Source organism: Mauremys mutica, chromosome 15 (assembly GCF_020497125.1).
Source record: "Mauremys mutica isolate MM-2020 ecotype Southern chromosome 15, ASM2049712v1, whole genome shotgun sequence".
NCBI lineage: Eukaryota > Metazoa > Chordata > Testudines > Geoemydidae > Mauremys > Mauremys mutica.
The window spans coordinates 3,579,636-3,601,806 of NC_059086.1; the positions used below are offsets into that span (position 1 = coordinate 3,579,636).

The 22,171-nt window shown below is 57.6% G+C and overlaps 1 protein-coding gene across 1 annotated transcript; it reads right to left on the reverse strand.

Annotated features, from left to right (window-relative positions):
• Positions 1 to 10,508: 10,508 nt before the first annotated feature.
• Positions 10,509 to 21,383, reverse strand: LOC123350381 (cytochrome P450 2C23-like). The gene is made up of 9 exons (XM_044988935.1): positions 21,140 to 21,383; positions 20,230 to 20,392; positions 19,234 to 19,383; positions 18,611 to 18,771; positions 17,739 to 17,915; positions 15,840 to 15,981; positions 14,903 to 15,090; positions 13,896 to 14,037; positions 10,509 to 11,727 (listed from the first exon to the last, which is right to left on the reverse strand). The coding sequence occupies exons 1-9, from the start codon at positions 21,311 to 21,313 to the stop codon at positions 11,540 to 11,542; spliced, it is 1,485 nt and encodes a 494-aa protein (XP_044844870.1). The 5' UTR covers positions 21,314 to 21,383; the 3' UTR covers positions 10,509 to 11,539.
• Between the last annotated feature and the right edge of the window lie 788 nt (positions 21,384 to 22,171).

The window sequence follows — 22,171 nt, forward strand, 5'->3', positions numbered from 1 at the left end:
ACAGTCCGTGGCAGGGTCCTGGAGCATCTCCTCCTGCGGGGAAAGGCACCGCGGGCGGTTAGTCGTTCCTTGGGCCACGCAGCAAAACGTCTTCCATGCAGGCATCAGAGCAACGCAGGGTCGCACTTTACCCTAGAGTGACTCCATTCTCGGCAGCCACCCATGAGATGCAGCTGTCTCTGGGGTGGGACGGGGGACTGGGATCCTTCCCCCAGTGCTGAGCTGCAGCCACCTCTGTGGTGGGATGTGGCGGCTGTTTATACCACGATCCCTCACCTGGTGCTCAGATGCAGCCACCTCTAGGCAGTGGTGTGGGGATGTTTATGCAGGGCTCTGTCACCTGGTGCTGAGATGCAGCCACCTCTGGGGCAGAACAGTGGCTGGGCAGCCGCACAGCAGTGCTCGCACCACCCTTTAGGACAGGAAGTGGCAACCACTTCCTCCTGCATCCCACTGACACTGCCAGGGGCAGCATGAAATTCAGTTTGGCTCCAGTACTGAGGTTACCCCCACCCCTTGTGCTAACTCCTCAGAGCCTGAGGGATCGGGACAGCAGTTTTACATCTCACCCAAGAGGTGCCGCTACTCACGTATTTATTTCTGAAGTCCTTAAAGACTTGGTGATATGGCGGGTAAATTAATTTGTATTGGGAAAGTTGGCAATTCTTTACTGGAGCCCCTTCGGCAAAAGCTTCCACCAACACCAGCAGGAGAGCTGAGACTAGCAGCGTCCGGCTCATAGTGACTGCGCCTGGGGAAAAAAAACAGTCTCCTAAGTACGGTCTTTCCCCCACACGACATTAGGGCAGAGAGGAATTTTTCAGCCAAAACCTTTTGGGGTGGGGGGACCTGGTGACCCCAAAATGTTTTTGCCAATTTGAGTCAGTTTGGTCAAATCGATTTGGTCAAAAGAAATGAAAAGTTTTGAGGGTATTTTTGGTTTGGCCTGGCTTTGGTTTTCAAAAATCCTTCAGTTTTATTTCGAGAGCGATCGAAAAGGGTCACACTTGAAATGAAGCCTTTTGTTTGACCCTAAATTTAAAAAAAAAAATTTTTTAGACTTTTCAATAGGCTCCAAATTTTGAAAAATTTCCTTTTCAGTTCGACCTGAAACTATTTTTTTTCTTATTTTTAATTTTTCCCCCCCAACAAACCAAAAACTCCCCCCACCATTGTTCACACAAGGGAGCCCCTCTGTTAATCATGCTTGGACCCATCAGCCGCAGACTTTGGACCAGAACCGCCAGTCTGGATTGCTTTCACTTGAGCTATCTGCAGTCCTTCCGTGTCTGACTTTCCCATAGTATCTGAGCAGCACCCGCATTGATCCTCACGACACACGTGCGAGGTAGGGAAGTGCTGTTATCCCCTTTTATGGATGGGGAAACTGAGGCACAGAGTGGCAATGTGACTCCTCCAGGGTCACACTGGAAGGGGGTGGCAGATCAGGGAATTGCATTGCAGAGTACGCCTTAATCAGTCTCACACCCTTTTTCTGTACACGGCCTGCTAAGCTGAGTCTGCGGGACCCAGGCTTCTGGACTTGGGGATTTGAAGCCCACGCTGGCGTGTCCACACTGCATGGTAAACCTGGACTCGCAGTTGCTGGCCCCGGGTCTGGCCGCCGCAGTAACGCATTCACACTGCACTACACGGACCTTCTGAGCCGGGGCTGCAGTCTGAGCTGCGTCCGCACTGCAAAAGACCCGAGTCCCAGCAGAAATGAGCTTTGACCCACCCTCCTATCCAAGGGCCTGGAGCCTGCGTGTTTGCTGACCCGAGTCAGACGGGTTTGTGTGTGGACGGGAGGCGGGCGTGGGCTCCAACACGTGTCAGGGCTTGAGCTTCGCGAGCAGTGTAGACGTGCCCTGACGGAGTGACGTCATTAGCAACAGGTCGGTGTCCTCTAGCAGAACTAGCCACTAGAACAGGCAAGAGGTTCTCCTCCAGGGTGGAATTCGCCCCTGGGCAGAGCAGGAGAGCCAGACTCATGAAGCAAGAGCTGCTGGCCAGATTTTTCCACTGGCTCTGCACCGTCACCTGGGGCTGGCTTGTCTAACAAGCTCAGCCCCAGGTGGTCCGAGGGCTTTAGGCACCCGACGCCCAAGGACCTCAGCACCTGGCCTGAGACTCAAGTGGTGCCTAGGCCCGGGGGGGCTGAACTGCGGTGGGGGAGGGGGTGTACTTATCCCACACTGGGCCGGAGGGGGTTAACCCCATGCTGTGGGCCGAGGAAGCCGCACCCCCCCCCCCCCGCCCCTGCTGGGCATACTCCCATTGGGACCAGCGTATCAGAGGGAGCAGCCCAGCTCTGGCGTGGCAGCCAGTGAATGTGGATGTGGATAAGCAGCAAGGGCCCTGGGTGGAGACCCGGTGGAGAAGGGTGGGCCCGGGTCCCCCTGCCCCGTCCAACCTGCCGTGGACACTGCCGACGGGCAGGGAGGTGAATTGGGCTGCCGAAGGCCATTGCATAGGCTTTGCCCATTAGGCTGTATTGTCCTGAACTCTGGGACAGCCCTATTGGTTCTGGCCATTGGGCTGTACCACCCTGGGAAGGACGGCTACTTAGACTTCGGCCACTAGGCCTTACTGTTCCAAAGCCCAGGTTAGGGACTCACTCTATGAGGCCGGACTGCCCTAAGGGGCTGACGGGGTGAAGCTACCCTGCAGCAGGAGGGGAAATGTCACGATTACTTATTTATTTTGGATTCTCCTACCCCCAAGGAGCCCCAGGCTTGGACCAAGACCCCGCTGTGCTGGGGGCTGTACATTTTAGTGCTGTTAGGTGTATTACGGTAGCGCCCAGGTCCCCATTGTGCCAGGTGACCTAGGAACACGCAGAACAAGCCGGTCCCTGCCCCGGAGAGCAAGGATCTCAAAGCCACATCGTTCCCTTCTTGCACTGAGCATGAATATTCCTGTTCCGTAGTGATCTGCCGACTAGCTTCCCCTTGGCTTCGGGGTGTCTGGTTTCTCGTTCCTGAAATACGCCTGATCCCTAGCGTTATGTGATCTCACACATGCTGAATGCCAGGCCCAAAGCGAGAACGTTTCCCTGTGTGGCAAACCTCATACGTCTCTGGGATGTCTACGGAGAGCGTTAGCGTCACAGATGGGGGGGGGGGGGGCGACTCGTGTGAATAAGTCTCTGACGCCGGCGTAAATTTAAAATCCAGCAGGGTTCCATGGATCTTAAAGAACGCTTCCTCGGGAAAAGAAACAGTTTTGTCTTCATAAACACGCCGCTAAGTTTTGTTTCTAATTAATACCAACGAAGCGGGATTGCTTCACTCCTCGAGTTGCAGCAATTGAGTTGGCTGCTTGCCTTGTGTGTTACGGGCGTTCTCCATCCCGCTCGGCAGGCGTTTGGCAGCACAGAAATTGCGGGAGTACGATCACCCGGCTCTAGGAATAAAATGGTCATTTTTGCCCATGGACCTCATGATCGGAGTTGACTTCTATTGAACTCCAAGGAACCGGGAGGGGGGAAGGGGAGGGTACGTGGATGGATAGGTGGGTTTGTGGGGAGGGAGGGGTGGATAGATAGAAGGGAGTGTGTGGGGATGGATGGATGAATACGCCTTGAATCCTGCATGCAGCGCGGGTCGCCCCAGCTCAAAAAGATACCAGAATTGGAAAAAGACCAGAGAAGGGCAACAAGAATGATTAGGGGATGGAACAGCTTCCGTAGGAGGAGAGTATCAGAGGGGGGAGCCGTGTTAGTCTGGATCTGTAAAAAGCAACAGAGAGTCCTGTGGCACCTTACAGACTAACAGACATATTGGAGCATGAGCTTTCGTGGGTGAATACCCACTTCATCAGATGCATGTAGTCAGACGAGGAGAGATCCAAAAGACTGGGAGTTTTCAGCTTGGAAAAGAGACGCCGGGAGGGGGGTGGGATATGATAGTCTATAAAATCGTGAGTGGTGCGGAGAAAGTGAATACAGACGTGTTATTTATCCCTTCTCATAACACAAGAACCAGGGGTCACCCAAAGAAATGAACAGGCAGCAAGTTTGAAACAAACGAAAGGAAGGACTTTGTCACACAACGCACAGTCAACCTGTGGAACTCCTTGCCAGGGGATGTTGTGAAGGCCAAGACCATAACAGGGTTCAATAAGAATGAGCTCAGTTCCTGGAGGACAGGTCTATGAATGGCTATTAGCCAAGATGCTCAGGGATGCAACTCCACGCTCTGGGTGTCCCTAAACCTCTGACTGCCAGAAGCTGGGAAGGCAACAGGGGATGGGTCACTTGATGATTCCCTGTTCTGTTCATTCCCTCTGGAGCACCTGGCATTGGCCACTGTCGGAAGACAGGATACTGGGCTAGATGGACCGTGTGGACGTTCTTCTATTCTATGTTCTTATGATGAGTGTGTCCAGGGAAGGACGGAGGGAGCAAAGGAGGGGTGGCGTGGGGTGGATAGGAACAGAAGGAGCAGAACGAAGCTCCAGTTTTTCCAGGCTGTATTTGTGTTTACTCCCAGGCAGACATTAGGAGCGCTCGATGAGGGAGCTAATTGCATAATTACTGTATCGGGAAGCTCAGATAAATAAAATACTGGATGTGCTTGTGGCGAAAGCCTGATCCTTTTCAGAAATGCAAGAAGGTAATTATGGGACTTGCTGGAGTCTGCCAAGCGAAGTCGTTCATTGCCAGGCGCAGTTTGGATTTCAATTATTTTTTAACAACATTTACATCAGCAAATTGAGTAATGGGGTGATTAGCACAAGGCAGGAATCTGATCCGGGGCTCCAATGCTGCCAAAGGAATCATGATGGCTCAGTCCTATCTCAGTGCTACAACCGACTCACTGTGTTACTTGGGCTCTGAGTTGTGTCGCTGTTCAGTGCCTCAGTTTTCCCTTCTCTAAAATGGGTCAATACTGTCCTGACTTTGTAAGGCCAGATCACCAGCTGGTGGTAATTGGCTGTAACTCCATTGAAGTCAGTGAGGCCAGCTCCCCAGCTGGTATAAATTCAGCCTCTTCTCCACAACTTCAAGGACCAGAAACTTTCTTCAGTTGAAGTGAGAGAGACTTTTTCACCCAACGGCAACTGAAGCACCAAAAGTTGGCCAAAACATCTCAGCAGTGTATGTTTTCACCAGGTTGTAAACAACCTAAAGAGATCTATTAGCGCTGGCTGGAAAATAGAGGGTTTTTTTCCTGCAGAAAATTTGGACTTTTTTTTAAAGAGCAGAAACCCGAAATTTTCAGATAAAAAACTGGCGAAGGCCGAAAAGATTTAGGCCCAAAGCTGCCAACACCTGAAAAGTTTTAGCTGAAACTCTGAACGGTTTAGGCCCAAAACGGCCAAAAGCAAAATCATTCTAGACCAAAAGCAGATTTATTTTTTAGGGCAGAAATTAAAAAATTTAGGCCAAAACCCTGAACATGTTCAGAAGAAAATTAGAAAAGTTGAAGCCGAAAATGAAAAAACAATTGCAGCCCCGAAAAATCTGGTTTGGGTTTTCCTGAGAAAACGGGAACGTTTCTGCGGAAAGCAGGCACCTTCTGTGAAAACTTTCATCCAGGCAAACCCTTCCTCCCCCATTTTCCCATCACACTGAAGTTTTGACAGAAAACTTGGGCTTAGCCCTAAAGTCTGAAAAAGCCTTACCTGTGAGAGTGATTGCCAGGATGTCGGTTCGATTCCTCTGGATGCTGCGATCTCTTTCCACCCGCTTTTCGCTGCCGATTGTGTCTCTGCTGCTCCATTGCTGTGGCTTTTATGCCCCGGACGTTTTCTGTTTGTAACCTTGCAAAAAGAAAACGTGGTTTTGCTTTTGGTGCCCGTGGTGAATGCTCAATGCTCATGTTTGGAAAGGGAAAACGGAAAGGTTTGGCAGGTGTGTGCAAGCAGGCTGGGTTGCAGGGGAATGATCTTTGGCGGGGGAACACCAGGCGGGATCGTGGCTCAGTGACGTAAGGTTTGGAGAGGTTTTGTACAATGTTAGCATAAGCTTGCCCCTCTGTGCGTGAGGTCTCGACCGATAGGAAACCACGCCAGGAGGAGCGAAAAAGGACTTTCCCCGGCTCACAAAATCCCAGGTCGAGTTTGCTTTGCTGGGTGGTTTTCGCTCTGGCTTGCACAGAACCCCGGGGGGAGTCACGGGGGCTCAAGTCTGGTGCGGGGCGCACGAAAAAACTTTCTGCCGATGCCAAGGGGCAAAAGTCAGCAAGGTGCTGGAGGCAAGTTGGCCAGAGTCTGAGCCGCGGCAGCTGGGGCAGGGCCCACTCGTTTAGGCCAGAGGTGCCGGGAGAGCTGAGGTTCGGAGGGGTGGGGGTGGGTTTGGCCTCTGATAGAGGCCAGGAGTTGGACATGAAATTAGGATCCGGATGCCAGTTTGCCCCCAAAGTTTGGGGCCAGTTTAGTGCGTCAGGGTCCACTTTATACAGATCCAGGCGATGCTTTATATCAGGAAGAGGGGTGGAACAGGAGCCGGCACTGAAGGTTGAGAGCCAGGACTCCTGGGTTCTCCCAGCTCCAGGGGGCAGCAAGACCTAGTGGTCAGTGCAGAAGGTTGGGAGCTAGGACTGCTGGGCTCGAATTTCAGCTCTGGGAGAGAGCAGGGCCTAGTAGTTAAAGTGGGAGGGGTGGGGGCTCAGACTGCTGGGTTTATTCCCAGCCCTGGGAGGGGAGTAAGGTCCAGTGATTAGAGCAGGGGGGGAGGAGGGGGCTGGGTGCCAGGACTCCTGGGTTCTGTCCCCAGCTGTGGGAGGGGAGTGGGATCTAGTGGTTAGAGTGGGAGGGAGGCTGGGAGCCAGGACTCCTGGGTTCTACGGCAAGGACTGGGAAGCAGCACACTCACACCTCGCGCAGAGTTTCCAGCATGGATAGGTTTGGGTGCATTCCCTGGAGCTGAGTCTCTGTCACGCGTTATGTCCCACCCCACCACGCCTGTGTTATACAGTCCTTGGCCATTTCAACCCCAGACTCTCAGGCCCTGGCTCAAAGTGGCAGAAAATCCACTGCTGGGCCCTAGAACCAGTGCGGGATCTTCTGGAATCCGGGAAGTTTGGGAATATCTGAGTGATTTCAGATTATATTTTTCTGCATGTGGGATATAAATTATAGGAAGAACAAATATTGACTGATAGGTGTATTATGGTAGCTCTTAGGCACCCCGGTCATGGCCTAGGCCCACACTGTGCCAGGTGCTGTACATTTTTGTTGCTACTGGGCATATTACAGTAGCCAGGATCCTGCTGTATCAGATGCTGCACAAACCCAGACCAGAAAGACAGTCCCTGCCCCAGCGAGTTTCAGCCTCGGTTTGTGGCTCCTATAATGCATCAGCCTGGCCCCGTTTCGAATCGTCTAAAGCAGAAACCACCCAGCCAAGGACCCAGAGAACAGCTGGGTCCCTTTGTCACCTGTGCTGTGTCCCAAGCTGCAGGGTGTGGGAACCGCCAGCAGGGGGCCCTGCGGCACCCACCAAAAAGGCTTTTCAGTGGAATCGGAAACCATCTGGCAACTGAAGGGCAATCAAACGCCCAATCAAACAGGCCTGAGATGTAGATTTTTATTTTTGTGTGAACTTAAACAACAACCCACCCAACCCCAATGCCCCCAAAACCAAACCAAAACAGAACCCCCTAAAACCCCCAACCCCAGCCCCCAAACCAATAACATCCCAACAGAAATTAAGAAAAGAAAAAGGTGGCCAGATTGAAGTGGATGGAAGGAAGAGCTGTTTTGTTTTGGGTTTTTAAACACCAGGCCAAATTAGCCTGTGGAACTCCTGGCCACAGGCCGAGAGAGGGTCAGGATTCCTTTGAAGCTGCTGGGACCAGCCGCTGTCAGAGATGGGCCGTTGGACTGGCTGGGCCTGATGAATCGATTTGGAGGTTTGAAGGCCAGAAGGGACCCAAGGATTTGGGGGTATCATTTGGTTTAAAAAAGAAATGTCTCTAAATCACAGAGCAGGAAGGCAGGAAAAGGCACCTGATCCCAGGCGGGTACTTTCTAGGCAGGTAGATTTGTAAGGCCTGGAGGGACTGTTAGACTGCCTGACCCGTGTAGCAGATCAGAGACTTTCATTCCGATCCCTTGCGGCTGAGTTTGGCTAACGCGCCTCCTCCAGAAAGCTACCAGCCGGGAGCTGACTCCAGAGATGGAGAATTCACCCCTTCCCCACGGCGTTCGTTGCAATGGTTAATCGCCCGCACTGTGAAAAATTGCGGCTTGATTTCCAGTGGGAATCTGTCTGGGTTTGGCGTCCAGCCGTTGGCGCGTGTTCTGCCTTTCTCCGTGAGACTGAAGGGCGGTTTTAGGTTCTCCCAGTGGAGGTGTTTAGACACTGGGATTGACTTACCTCTCTGTCTCTTCTCTTTGACTAAGCTCCTGAAGTCTCTCCCTGCTGGGCATTTTCTCCCACCCTCAAAGAATTTTTGTGGCTCTGCTCTATCCCCTTAACCAGCTTTCAACGTCCATTTGAAAACATGCCCCCCCCAAGAGCTGGTCGCATTAGCCCAGTATTGGTCTCATCAAGGTTGTGCACAGAGGTGAAATCCCCTCTCTACCACCACGTCCCAGGACAGCATCAGCCCTGCTAGCCCAAGCACCACCCGGGGACCTCACACTGAGCTGCTTGTCTGCCATGATCACTAAACCTTTTCTAGGGTTCCTGCTTTCCAGGAGACAGCCCCCAATTCTGGAGGGACAGATGTCGGTTTCAAATCTTGCAAAACCTGCCTATAGGGTAGTTCTTGCCCAGCTAATAATAATCCCTCGCTCTTAGCAGCAAGGAGATCTCAAAGCGCTTTACAAAGGAGGCCGGTATCAATATCCCCATTTTACAGATGGGGAAAACTGAGGCACAGAGAGGGGTGCACGGGATTCTTCCTTCCTAAGTGCAGGACTCTGCACTTGTCCTTGTTGAACCTCATCAGGTTTCTTTTGGCCCAATCCTCTAATTTGTCTAGGTCCCTTTGTATCCTATCCCTACCCTCCCGCCAGGGACGGCTTTAGGAAGTGCGGGGCCCAATTCGTACTCACCCGGCGGCGCTCTGGGTCTTCGGCGGCACTTCGGCGGCGGGTCCTTCACTGGCTCTGAGTCTTCGGTGGCACTGAAGGACCCGCCACCGAAATGCCGCCGAAGACCTGGAGCGAGTGAAGGACCCGCCGCCAAAGTGCCGCCGAAGACCCGGACCGTCAGTGGGTGAGTAAAAATTAAAAAGTTAGTCGTTCTTCTTTAGGGCCCGGGGATCTCTTAGGCGCGGGGCCTGATTTGGGGGAATCAGGGGAATCGGGCTAAAGCCGGCCCTGCCTCCAGCGTATCTACCACTCCTCCCAGTTGAGTGTCATCTGCAAACTTGCTGAGGGTGCAATCCATGCCATCCTCCAGCTCATTAATTTCATCATAAATTTCTCTTGGCCGATCTCTGCTCCAGCTCCCGTCTCGCGGAGCCGAAGCAGGCTGGTGGGTGGGTGTGTGTGTACGGTCATGCTACGCCCACCCCTGTGATGCTAGCGTCAGTATCACTTTCAGCCACGCCGCGTGTCCCTCCGGCTTTCGCGCTGCCATCGAGCGGCTGCGTCGCGCCGAGCTGCCAGCGAGATCGTTTTCCCCGCACGCTCGCTCATTGAGAGCTCATCAGCTCGAACGCGAGGCTCCAATTGCCCTTTGCGATGAGCAGCCCCTCGCGTGCACTTCAGCAATCAATTCCCCGCCGGCATCTCTCAGCGCTCGCTAAAGTAAACATATCATTTCGTGTCACCCACTCGTTTGAGGCCGCGCCTTCCCTACATTGCTAATAAAAACCCGCAGCTGCCGCGGCCTCCCGGCAGATCCACAGGGCGGCCGACACTTAACCTTTCGCCATATTGAAAATTACCGGGCTCTGGCTCGAAGATGCCAGCTTCTGACCCAAGACGGGGCTTCGCTTCTCGGCCCTTTGGCAGGGAGCTATTTTCTTTCCTAGGCATGTGCTGTGCGGGGGACGGCGCTGGAACGTGGGTGACTTGCTTCCCCTGCTCGATGCCTCTGTTTCCCCACAGTCCTCCTTTGTAAAGCGCGTTGAGATCCACAGCTGACAAGCGCTAGGTGGTGGTGTTTATTAGGTGTCTTACGGTAGCACCTCCTGGCCCTGATTGAGAGTGGGGCCCAATCCTGCACAGGTACAGAGTGAGAGAGAGCCCCTGCCCCCCAAGAGCGTACAATCTCAATAGACAAAGGGTGGGAGGGGAAACAGGCACACAATGGGGCCTGGATGCGTCCAGTCGCTCAGTGACAGGAAGAGAACCCAGGTGTCCTGAGTCCCGTCCAGCATCCTACCCACTTCCCTGATCACTTGGTGCTGTGTTCCCACCTCCAAAAAACTGACGAGAGAGACGCAGGACAGGCAATGGGAAACTGAGGCCCAGAGACGAGAAGTGAGCTACCCAAAGTCTGACACCCCCTCCCCCCCATCCTTCCACATGCCTGATATTAACCGGTTTGTCTTTTCCCATTGTCTCACTGATGCGCACGAAACATACAAAGACGTGGCCAAGTATTCTGGTCTTTTCTTCCGTTTATTGTGTCAGTCGATTTTCTGGAAGCGCAGCGGGCTGCAATTCTGAGAAACACCCCCAGGGCATTTCTACAAGCGAGGTACAGGCAGACAGCGTGCGTGAGACAGAGAAACCATGGCCAAGCGCTGAGGACGGCTCTCGGGGAAACACATCCAGAAGAATTCAGCACTAGGCAAAGCAGGTTCAAACGCGCTGACCACAGCCCAGCAGTGCCAGGGTTAGTTATCATTGGGGTTAGTCAATTATTAAGGAGGGGAAACTGAGGCACAGAACCGAGATGTGACTTGCCCAAGCAGGCCAGTGGTAGGGTCAGGACTAGAACTCAGGGGTTCAGGCTCCAGCCCTGAACAGCTGGGCCCCACAGCGCTATGGCCCAGCTGCATGCTGGCTTGTGCATCATGGGTGTGTAGATCTGAATTCACAAAGGCAGATTCTGATCTCAGTCACTCCGGAGCGACTCCGCTGCCATCCAGGAAGGGGTTCCAGATTTACACTCGCTGTAACTGCAATTCCAGTCTGGCTCCTACTCCAGTGAAGTCAGCAGAGTATTTACCCCAAGTGTAAATGAGGTCAGGATCTGGCCCCAGGAGCAGTGGTGTGAAAGGAGAGAGAATTGGTGCGAATGGAAGTGACTCTGGATGTGCACCACAGTGTAAATGAGATCAGGATCTGGTCCAGAGAGCAATGGTGTGAAAGGAGAGAGAATTGGTGTGAATGGAAAGTGACTCTGGAGGTGCACCACAGTGTAAATGAAATCCGGATCTGGCCCCAGGAGCATTAATGTGAAAGGAGAGTGACTCTGGATGTGCACCACAGTGTAAATGAAATCCGGATCTGGCCCCAGGAGCATTGGTGTGAAAGGAGAGTGAATTGGTGTGAAAGGAGAGTGACTCTGGATGTGCACCACAGTGTAAATGAGATCAGGATCTGGCCCAGAGGGCACTGATGTGACTCCAGGTTGACCCCAGCATGGAAGACACCTGGGTCTGGCTCCTTCTCTCCCTGCCCCGCTCTACGCTGGGCGTGGGATGGCACGGAGCTCGTAGGAGAGGCCCTGGCCGCGGAAAGCCCTTCGCAGCAAGGCCAAGTCGATGGTCCCAGGGTCTGCGAGCAGCTCCAGGGTGAAGCTCTGCAGCAGGGTGGTTATAAACAGGAAGATCTCTGCCTTGGCCAGCCCTTCCCCGGGACACGCACGCTTCCCTGGAGCGGGGACAAGAGGACAAGCCCGTCACTGGGTCTGGTCGGGCCACTCGGGGGCCTGCCTCCAGCACGCAGCTGAGAACTGCAGCAGCCCCCGAGAAGGAGCTTCGAACGCCAGGGGCCAGTCGCCTCTTTCGGAGACGCTCAATCGCTTTCCAGCTCACCTTTTCTCCAGCCCGCGGCGCCTTTCAGGGGCTCTCCTTGGGGAAGCAGTTTTAGAAGGCAGCTCCTGCCCCAGCCAGCGCCCAGTTGAAACAGGCAACGGGGGGAGGGGAAACTGAGGCACAGAGTGGGGACGTGACTTGCCCCAGGCCACCTGGCAGAGCAGGGGATAGAACCCAGGTGTCCTGAGTCCCTGCCCCAGGGCGCAGCTGTGTTCTGTCGTACGCGCCCGGAGCAGGACCCAGTAGAATCATAGAATCATAGAATCTCAGGGTTGGAAGGGGCCTCAGGAGGTATCTAGTCCAACCCCCTGCTCAAAGCAGGGACCAATTCCCAACTAAATCATCCCAGCCAGGGCTTTGTCAAGCCAGGCCTTAAAAACCTCTAAGGAAGGAGATTCCACCACCTCCCTAGGGAACCCATTCCAGTGCGTCACCACCCTCCTAGTGAAATAGTGTTTCCTAATATCCAACCTAGACCTTCCCCACTGCAACTTGAGACCATTGCTCCTTGTTCTGTCACCTGCCACCACTGGGAACAGTCTAGATCCATCCTCTTTGGAACCCCCTTCAGGTAGTTGAAAGCAGCTATCAAATCCCCCCTCACTCTTCTCTTCTGCAGACTAAACAATCCCAGTTCCCTCAGCCTCTCCTCGTAAGTCATGTGTTCCAGCCCCCTGATCATTTTTGTTGCTCTATGCTGGACTCTCTCCAGGTTTTCCACATCCTTCTTGTAGTGTGGGGCCCAAAACTGGACACAGTTCTCCAGATGAGGCCTCACCAATGTCGAACAGAGGGGAATGATCACGTCCCTCGATCTGCTGGCAATGCCCCAACTTACACAGCCCAAAATGCCATTAGCCTTCTTGGCAACAAGGGCACCCTGCTGACTCATATCCAGCTTCTCGTCCACGGTAACCCCCAGGTCCTTTTCTGCAGAACTGCTGCTTAGCCAGTCGGTCCCCAGCCTGTAGCAGTGCAGGGGATTCTTCCGTCCTAAGTGCAGGACTCGATACTTGTCCTTGTTGAACGTCATCAGGTTTCTTTTGGTCCAATCCTCTAATGTGTCTAGGTCCCTCTGTATCCTATCCCTACCCTCCAGCATATCTACCACTCCTCCCAGTTTAGTGTCATTTGCAAACTTGCTGAGGGTGCAGCCCACGCCGTCCTTCGGATCATTAATGAAGATATTGAACAAAACCGGCCCCAGGGCCGACCCTTGGGCACTTCGCTTGATACCGGCTGCCATCTAGACATGGAGCCGTTGATCACTACCCATTGAGCCCAGGAGTAATGATCTCACCCGCTGAAATCCCCTGGCTGGTCCCCCTGGTCGTAGGTCAGGCGAGAGGCTGGCAAGGCCTTTGCATTGGTCTTTGTTCTGAACTGAAACAACCCCGAGCTTCTGCAATGTGTGTGTGTGTGTGTGTGTGTGTGTCACTGCTGCCCCCTGCTGGAGGGGCTGAGCCCTGCTCTGTGTGTGTGTGTGTGTGTGTGTGTGTGTGTCTCCCTGCTGCCCCCTGCTGGAGGGGCTGAGCCCTGCTCTGTGTGTGTGTGTGTGTCTCCCTGCTGCCCCCTGCTGGAGGGGCTGAGCCCTGCTCTGTGTGTGTGTGTGTGTGTGTGCCTCCCTGCTGCCTCCTGCTGGAGGGGCTGAGCCCTGGTGTGTGTGTGTGTCCCTGCTGCCCCCTGCTGTAGGGGCTGAGCCCTGCTGTGTTTGTGTGTGTGTGTGTGTGTGTGTGTGTCTCCCTGCTGCCCCCTGCTGGAGGGGCTGAGCCCTGCTGTGTGTGTGTGTGTGTGTGTGTGTCTCCCTGCTGCCCCCTGCTGGAGGGGCTGAGCCCTGCTCTGTGTGTGTGTGTGTGTCACTGCTGCCCCCTGCTGGAGGGGCTGAGCCCTGCTCTGTGTGTGTGTGTGTGTGTGTCACTGCTGCCCCCTGCTGGAGGGGCTGAGCCCTGCTCTGTGTGTGTGTGCACGTGAGAGAGATGGGAGACGAACCCGTGTCCACATTACCTGCAGAGAAGGGCATGGCTGTGTCTCTCTTCCTGAATGCTCCGTTCTCATCTAAGAAATGACCCGGGTTAAAATCCTCCGGGGTCTCCCAGCTGGCTGGGTCGAAGTGCACCGAGGCGAGGAGAGGGATGATGGTCGTTCCCTGGGGTTGGGGGAGGGGGACAAGACACGGACAGTGCATGGTTTTAGGCATTTTATGGCAATAGGACTGGAAAGAAAATAGCCCCGCGGGGTTGCTATGCCCTTTTCCCAAAGAGGGAAACTGAGGCACAGGGCAGTTACCGGATGGGCCCTAGGTCACACACTGGACAGCAGAGCAGGGAGGAGACGCCAGGATGTCCTGCTCCTATGCTGGCCGAGTAACATTTCATGGCCAAGCTGGGTAGGGGATCCCTTCTCCCACCACTGAAAGGCAGCCACCTCTGGGGTGGAACGGGGCAGCTGCTCGCCCAGGCGTCACTTGCTTGATGCTGAGATGCAGCCACCTCTGGGGTGGGACGGGGCAGCTGCTCGCCCAGGTGTCCCTTGCTTGGTGCTGAGATGCAGCCACCTCTGGGGTGGAATGGGGCAGCTGCTCACCCAGGCGTCCCTTGTTTGATGCTGAGATGCAGCCACCTCTGGGGTGGGACGGGGCAGCTGCTCGCCCAGGCGTCACTTGCTTGATGCTGAGATGCAGCCACCTCTGGGGTGGGACGGGGCAGCTGCTCGCCCAGGTGTCCCTTGCTTGGTGCTGAGATGCAGCCACCTCTGGGGTGGGACGGGGCAGCTGCTCGCCCAGGCGTCCCTTGCTCGGTGCTGAGATGCAGCCACCTCTGGGGTGGAACGGGGCAGCTGCTCGCCCAGGCGTCCCTTGCTTGGTGCTGAGATGCAGCCACCTCTGGGGTGGGACGCAGCCACAGTTTAGTGGCCCAGCAGCTTGGGGAAGTGAAAGCTATAAGGGGGAAGGGTGGCATTTCCTCAGCTCGACCTGGGCCAGTGAACTGGCTGTGTGTGGGGGGGGCTCTCACCTGCGGGATGAGGTACCCCCGGAAGGGGGTGGGGCGGGTGGTGGCGTGCGGCAGGCTCATGGGCACCATGTCGACGTAGCGCTGGATTTCATGCAGCACGGCGTTGGTGTAGGGCAGCCGTAGCCGGTCCTCCAGGGCGGGGGGCCGGGCCCTGCCCACCTCCCTGTCCAGCTCCCCATGTACCCGCGCTGCAAGGAGACACGTGTGGCCCTGGCATGTCAGGGAAGGGGGGGCTCCCCCCATGTATGTCCCCCCCACTTCCATCCTCCCCTTCTCACCCACCCCCAACGGCCAGCCCCCCCCTCCAGACAACAACACGTTTCCCAGGATCCTTTGCATCACATTTCCTGCCCTCCTCAGGGTTGGTTGGCCTCCCCATGATGGTTCGGGGTAGGGGGTGGGAGGGGGGAGAGCTCCTACCTGCTTCTACCCTCCCACCCGCCTGGCTGGGGGCTCTGCCCCTGCACCCCCTCCCCTATGCCTCCGTCTGGCTCCTTGGACCCTGTTCTTGTCTCCCCGCTTGCCCTTGGGACTGGGATGGGGGCGGGGGCTGTAAGGCCCCTTTGTTCTCCCCAGTGCCCGATGTAATGCAGAGCAACCTCAGGGCTGCTCTAATTCATAGGCCGCCCCCACGGGCCCTGGGGGAGCAGAGAATTGCCACAGCGCAGGGCGCGCTGGCCACGCCCCCGATCTGCCCCCTAGGGCCCCTGACTGGGAGCAGGGCCCTTGCATCTGCTTCACCCTGTCTGGGGTGGCCCCTCTATGTGAGGGAAGGAACGGTGGGATCCTCGGGGGGGGTGGTCCCCTTCCTTTTGAGACCCTTTAATTGCTGCCAGGAGCCCCCGCCTGCCTGAGGATGGAGCCGTCTGTCTGGTGCCAGCCGGGGGATTATCAGCACCCTGGGGATGGGCTGGGGGAAGGAGCCGCTCGCACCCACCTTGCGTGGCCGGGAACTTGCCGAGCAGCAGCAGGGCAAACTGGATGGTGTTGCTGGTGGTCTCCATGCCGGCGATGAACAGGGAGTTGACCAGCGCCATCAGGTTCTCATCCTTAAACTCCGTCTGCTCCTTCCCTCGCTCCTAGCACAGGGCCGGGGGGGGACGGACCCCAGTGAGGCACAATGCCACCCCGCCACCGCAACCCGGGGCAAGGGGCGCCCCTGCCAGCCACCGCTGCCCGGCTCCCGGTCCCCAGCCCTGGGGAGATGGAGGGACGGTCGGCCTGGCTCCAGGAAGCTGGGAGGAGCTGGCATCGGGGCAGGAATCTGAGCTGGAGGAGAGAGACCCTGAACCCACATAGCGGTAACAGGGTGCTGAGTGTAGAGTCAGTGGCTGGCTAGATAGCTTGAGGGGTGTGTCTGGGGATGGGTGGGGGGGATTGGTGGATAGAGGGGTGTCTGGGGATGTGGGGGTGGGTTGATTTAGGGGTGTCCATGGGGTTGAAGGGAAGGGTGCAGGAATGAGGGGTGTCTGAGTTGAGGGGTGTTCATGGGGATGGATGGAGGATGGGGGGAGGTGTGGAAGGAAGGGGGGGTGATTAAAAGGAAGGGGGAGCAGGGGGATGGGTGGGGCTGTGTGGGTTGAGAGGTGTCCATGGGAATGGGTGGGTTGAGGGGTGTCCTTGGGGATGGTTGGAGGATGGGTGGGTTGAGGGGTGTCCATGGAGATGGATGGGGGGATGGGTGGGGTGTCCATGGGGTTGGATGGGGGGGAGTGTGTTGTGGGGGATTGGTGCAGGTGTGTGGGTTGAGGGGTGTCTATGGGGATGGGTGGGGGGATCGATGTGGTGTGTGTAGGGGGATTGGTGGGACTGTGTGAGCTGAGGGGTGTTCATGGGGATGGATGGAGGATGGATGGATTGAGGGGTGTCCATGGGGATGGGTGGGTGGGAGGAGGCATGTGTGGGGAGGGGGGTGCAGGGGTATCTATGGGGATCTAGCTACAGGATCCCATCAACCCCCCTGTAGTGAGGCGGCCTGGCTCCCGGCCGCACCTGAGAGGGATGAGCCAGAACAGCCGCCACAGTGGATGAGAGCCGCCACCGCCACCTGTCCCTGCCCCCCCGGAAGTCAAGGGGTGGGACAGGAAGTATAAAGGCCCAGGGCCAGCGCTCAGTTGCTGCCCGGCGGCCGGAGAGGACAGACGCTCCTGACCAAGCTCCTGCTGGACCGAGCCTGCCCCGAGCCCGGTACCCCGAGGAGCTGCCCGAGCGTCCCCCTGACCCGAGTCCTGAGGAGCAGCCAGCCCTCAGCCTGCCGAGGAGCCCATGGTGTGGGACCCCGCGGCGGACACCGGCAGTGAGCCGGGACCCGTGGAGGGGGAGATGGGAAGTAGCCAGGCGGTAGCTGACCCCAGTCTGGCTACAGCAGATTTCGAGCCGATGTCGGTGTGTTGCGGTTAGGACCCCGCCGGCACAGCAGCAGACTGACTGCCGCTGCTAGGGCCCCGGGCTGGGACACAGTGGAGTGGGTGGGCCTGTGTCCCCCCTGCCACCCCACTCATGGGTGGCATCTCCCCCTCACCCCAGCGCTCAGACATAGGAGTCTGGACTTACCGGCTGTTGGCTCAGCCCCTGCCTGAGGGTCTGAGCCCAGAACTGCTGTCTATTGCCCCGCCCTGACCTAGGGCTTGGACTTCAGAGACTGAACTGATTACGTGGCCCCGCATAGTGAGGCGGCCTGGCTCCCGGCCGCACCTGAGAGGGCTGAGCCCCAACACCGGACGCTTACACCCCCCCAATCAATGGAAGTGAATTCCAGCTGCGGTCCCCTCCCCCGCCGTCTCCCCAGCAGCTCCCTTGGTGCTGACGCCTCCTGCCCCCCCGGGACGCCCCTCACCTTGGCCTGCTGCAGGAGGAAGCAGTCGATGAGGTCGCGGGGGGCGCTGGGGTCCAGGTTGTGCCGGTGGGACGCCACCTGGGCCTGGATGAAGGCTTTGAGGCGCTCCTGTTCCCTGAAGATCCGCTGGTGCTGGCCGGGCAGGAAGTGCATGATACCCGGGAAGGTATTGTACAGCTGGGGGGGTGCAGAGAGATGGGATGGAGCTGGTGGAGGGGGGGGCGTGACCGTTTAATAGCAGGCAGGGAGAAGGGAGGCTAAAAGCGCTGGGCTGGAATTCAGCAGCCCTGGGTTCTCATCCCTCCTCTGCTGGGTGTCCCGGTGCCCAGACACCGCCCCTCACTGCCTCAGTTTCCCCCCGGAGGCGGCTGAACAGAGCTGGCTGGGAAATGGCTTTCCCGTCTGCTGAGCAGCAGGAAAAATGTCCTGCCCTCAATCGGGACATCTCACAAATCCTCACAAACCCAAACCGGGGGGGGGCGAGAGGAATTCCGGCGCGGGGCCGTCGAAAGGTACATTTCACCACCTGCCTCGTCTGCGTTTGCTTTTGCCAAAAATGAACAGAAGCTTGGGAGCAAAAAGTCATTTGGACGCAAAACCCCGGAACTTTTTCCTTTCGAAAACCATCTGCGCCGGAGGGGGCACGTTTTTTGGAAGTGGGGAATTCACCAAAACGGGCCCTTTCCCTGCACCGGGGAATTGGCATTTTCCGAGGGGAAACCGGTTTGTCGAAGAATTCCCAGCCCGCTGAAGGTACGTCCTGGCCGCAGGAACGGACTCGCGGCTGGTCCCAGAGAGAGGGGCCTGCAGCCCAGCGGGCGACTGGTTTGGTGGTTTGGGACTGGGAGCGTTGGGTCCCCCCCGCCGGGTACCTGCGCCGGGAGGGAGCGGAAGTAGCACATGTAGGACAGGATGAGACGCTGGAGCTCCTGGAATGTCTTGTTGTCACTGCTGAATCGGGTCCCCATCACCATGGAGCAGATGATGTTGGCGACGGCCCGGGTGAGGTCGGGCACCGGGTCGAATGCGTGCCCTGTAACGTGTGCGGGGGGGGGGGGAAGCAGACAGCAGGGAACAAGCCCCACATGGGGAAACCAGAGAGTGCCCAGGAATCCTGGCTCTCAGCCCCCCAACCACTAGAGCCAACTCCCGTCCCAGAGCTGGGAGAGAACCCAGGAGTCCTGGCTCCGCCCCGCCCCAAGCTGGGGATAGAATCCAGGAGTCTGGAATGTGAGCTCAGCCAGTTCTAGCCACTGGACCCCACTCCCTTCCCGCAGCTGGGGACAGAACCCAGGAGTCCTGGCTCTGAGCCCCTCCTGCTCTAACCACTAGACCCCACTCCCCTTCTGCAGCTGGAGTCCTGACAGCTCCTGCTCTAACCACTCTCAGACTCTTCCCTTCCAGAGCCAGGGCTCCCAGGACTCGCCGTCGGGTGCCTCAGGCTCACTGTCGGGGGATGCTGCCCAGGGCCTGTGTCGGGCACGCCACTGCTCACCTTGTTTCTCAGCCACCGCTCGGGTGAGGTGCTGCGCCTCCTCCTGCACCCGCTGCTCCAGCAGCCTCTTACCCATGCCCAAGTTCCGGAGGGTGGTGAGGGTGAACCGATGCAGCTGCCTCCAGCGCTCGCCGTTGGTGTTAACTAATCCTGCCACAGCACCGTGGGGACGTCATCCAATGTCGTTAACAGAGGCCCTGGCTCCTCTCCCAGAGCTGGGAATAGAACCCAGGAGTCCAGGCTCCCAGCTCCCCCCCCCCCACTCTAACCACTAGACCCCGCTCCCTTCTCAGAGCTGGGAATAGAATCCAGGAGTCCAGGCTCCCAGCTCCCGCCCCCACTCTAACCACTAGACCCCGCTCCCCTCTCAGAGCTGGAAATAGAACCCAGGAGTCCAAGCTCCCAGCTCCCCCCGCCCCCCAACCACTAGACCCCGCTCCCCTCCCAAAGCTGGGGATAGAACCCAGGAGTCCTGGCTCCCAGACCCGCCCCCGCTCTAATCACTAGACCCCGCTCCCCTCCCAAAGCTGAGAATAGAACCCCGGAGTCCTGGCTCCCAGACCCGCCCCCGCTCTAACCACTAGACCCCGCTCCCCTCCCAAAGCTGGGGATAGAACCCAGGAGTCCTGGTTTCCATCCCCCCGTCTCCCCTCCCAGCTCTAACCATTAGACCCCCAACCACCACATTAGGTGAGCATGGGTTACACAAACAGACACTCCCTGGGGTTAGTTGGGAAATGTGTCCCCCCGGCCATGAAAATTTTGGACAGAAAGGGAAAACAAAAGAGGGGAAAAAAGCCACCATTTTCCTGTCCAATTATTTGAAGTTGTTCATCACCTCTTGTTCCCCACAAAAGGGCCAAAGAAGGTGGTGATAATCTCCAGTGGCAGGCAGTTCCACAGGTTAACAAAGCCACCGAGGCCGTGGAGCCGGTGTGATGCCACCAGGCAGGGGAGCAGGGCTTTGCAGAGAGACCCTCCCTGCCCCGCACTCACCATACCCCTGGTCCAGCTGCTTGAGCAAGGGGATGGGCGCCCGGCCGCTGAATTCCTCGCTGTGTTCCACCAAGGCATCGTGCACCACCTCGTACCCGCACAGCACCACCGTGGGCCTTGGGCCCAGCCAGACGGTGAAGATGGGGCCGTACTCCTGGCAGAGCTGGGGGTGGGAATCGCAGTGGGAGGGGGAGGGGTAAGACAGCAAAATGGGGTTTGGGAGGGAATTAATCAGGAACTAGGGGGCCCCCACTGTTTTTACCTTTGGCAGCTTTACCCTCAGTTTCCACTCAGGGCAGAGATGGGGGAAAGCAACTTTAAGCCTCTGTGTGCTGCTTGGACCCTGCCTGGCCCCCAGTGTAATTTAGAGCAGCCTCAGGGCTGCTGTAACTCATGATCCGCCGCCTAGGGGCCCTTGGGGGGCAGAGAACAGCCACAGCTCAGTGCGCTCTGGCCACGCCCCCGATCTGCCCCCTATGGGCCCTGTGGGGGCAGAGAACAGCCACAGCTCAGTGCGCTCTGGCCACGCCCCCCAATCCGCCCCCTGGGGGGCAGAGAATAGCCGCACAGTGCTTCAGCCACACACCCCGATTCACCCCCCCATAGGCCCCGGGGCTGCCAATTTTGGTTGGCTGTATTCCTGGAGGTCTCATCACGTGGCCTAATTAACCTTTAATTCCTGCGGACGCCAGGACAGTCCCGGAGCGTTTGCAATTTGAGGCTGGCTAGACCGAGGGGGCTGCCGGGGGGCGGGGAGCTAGATCGAGGTGGGGGGGAGGTGGGGATGGACAGAGGGGTGTGCAGGGCAATGGGTAGCTCCATTGCACCTGCAGAGAGGAAGCAGGACGCCTGCCAGACGGATGGACCCGCAGTGGGAGCCCTGGCACCCGGTCCCAGCCCCCTTCCTTACCCGGCGGTAGGATTGATAGAGCGGGAGGACGTTGTGGGTCAGGTTCCCCAGCACGGGCAGGGGGGTTGGCCCCGGGGGGAGGCGCCCGGGGCCCTGGCCCGCCGAGGCTCGGAAGAGGAGGAGGAAGAGGAGGAGAAGAAGGCAGCCCGTGATCAGCACGGCACCAGGCTCCATCCTCCTCGGCTGGGGTCAGCGCTGCCCGCACGGCCCGGCTGCCTCGGGAGGTGTCCGGCTGTGCCCAGCGGCTAATGACCCCCGGGCCTTATAGCCGGCCACAGGCTGCCCCCCGGTCACTGATTAACTTGCTGGGCGGGCCCCTGCCATGGCAGTTGTACATTGACCCTGGCAGCCAGGGCTGGCCCTCCGCAGCCATCAATGGACTGTAGCCCCCGCCCCCGGCAGCCTCCCCCCACCCATTCCTGCAGCAACTCCCCCGAAATGAACCTAACTCCCTCTGTCCCCGGCACCCCCCGGCTATGGCAGGGTCGGTCCCTGTGCCCTCGGCCCCACAGCACAGGGCCGGGATCAACGCACGTAGGGGTTTAGCCGAGCGGTCACGCCCCGGGGCCCCGCTCTGCCCGGAGGGGGTAGATTTGGCCCGGTCCCTCGCTGACCTTTGGGCTCTCGGCTTTCTCCACCCCCTGGGGGAACCCGGGGACGAACAGCTCCATAGCAGGGCTGCCCCTCCCCCTTCCCCTGCCCCCCCGGCATGCTGCCATCGCCCTAAAGAGGAGAAATCTCTCCCCAGGTGGGTTGGGGCGGACTGTCATCCCAGCCTCAGTGGTGCTGCCTAGTGGTTGGAACGTTAGCGTGGGTCTCAGGCGGCCCAGCGTCTCCTCCAGTTCTGGCACTGGTAGTGTCTGCTAGGGCAAGCCACTCCCCTCCCCCCCTGCCTTCGTGCCTCAGTTTCCCCATCTGCACAAGAGGGACCATGCCGCTGCGCTCCTCAGCCAAGCGCCTTGCGAGTGCTGGGGGAGAACAGCCGGGGATTGTTACTAACCGGGGATCGAGGCATGAGACTTGCAGAGGGCT

What these genes read in the sequence shown, in the direction of transcription:
- LOC123350381 (XM_044988935.1), bottom strand. Translation starts at nt 21,313, where the DNA reads ATGGAGCCTGGTGCCGTGCTGATCACGGGCTGCCTTCTTCTCCTCCTC. An exon ending in CAAGTTCCCGGCCACGCAAG is followed by an intron (nt 15,091 to 15,839) that starts GTGGGTGCGAGC and finishes GTCTCCTTGCAG; the next exon opens with CGCGGGTACATGGGGAGCTG. An exon ending in GGGGGTACCTCATCCCGCAG is followed by an intron (nt 14,038 to 14,902) that starts GTGAGAGCCCCC and finishes CCCCAACCCCAG; the next exon opens with GGAACGACCATCATCCCTCT.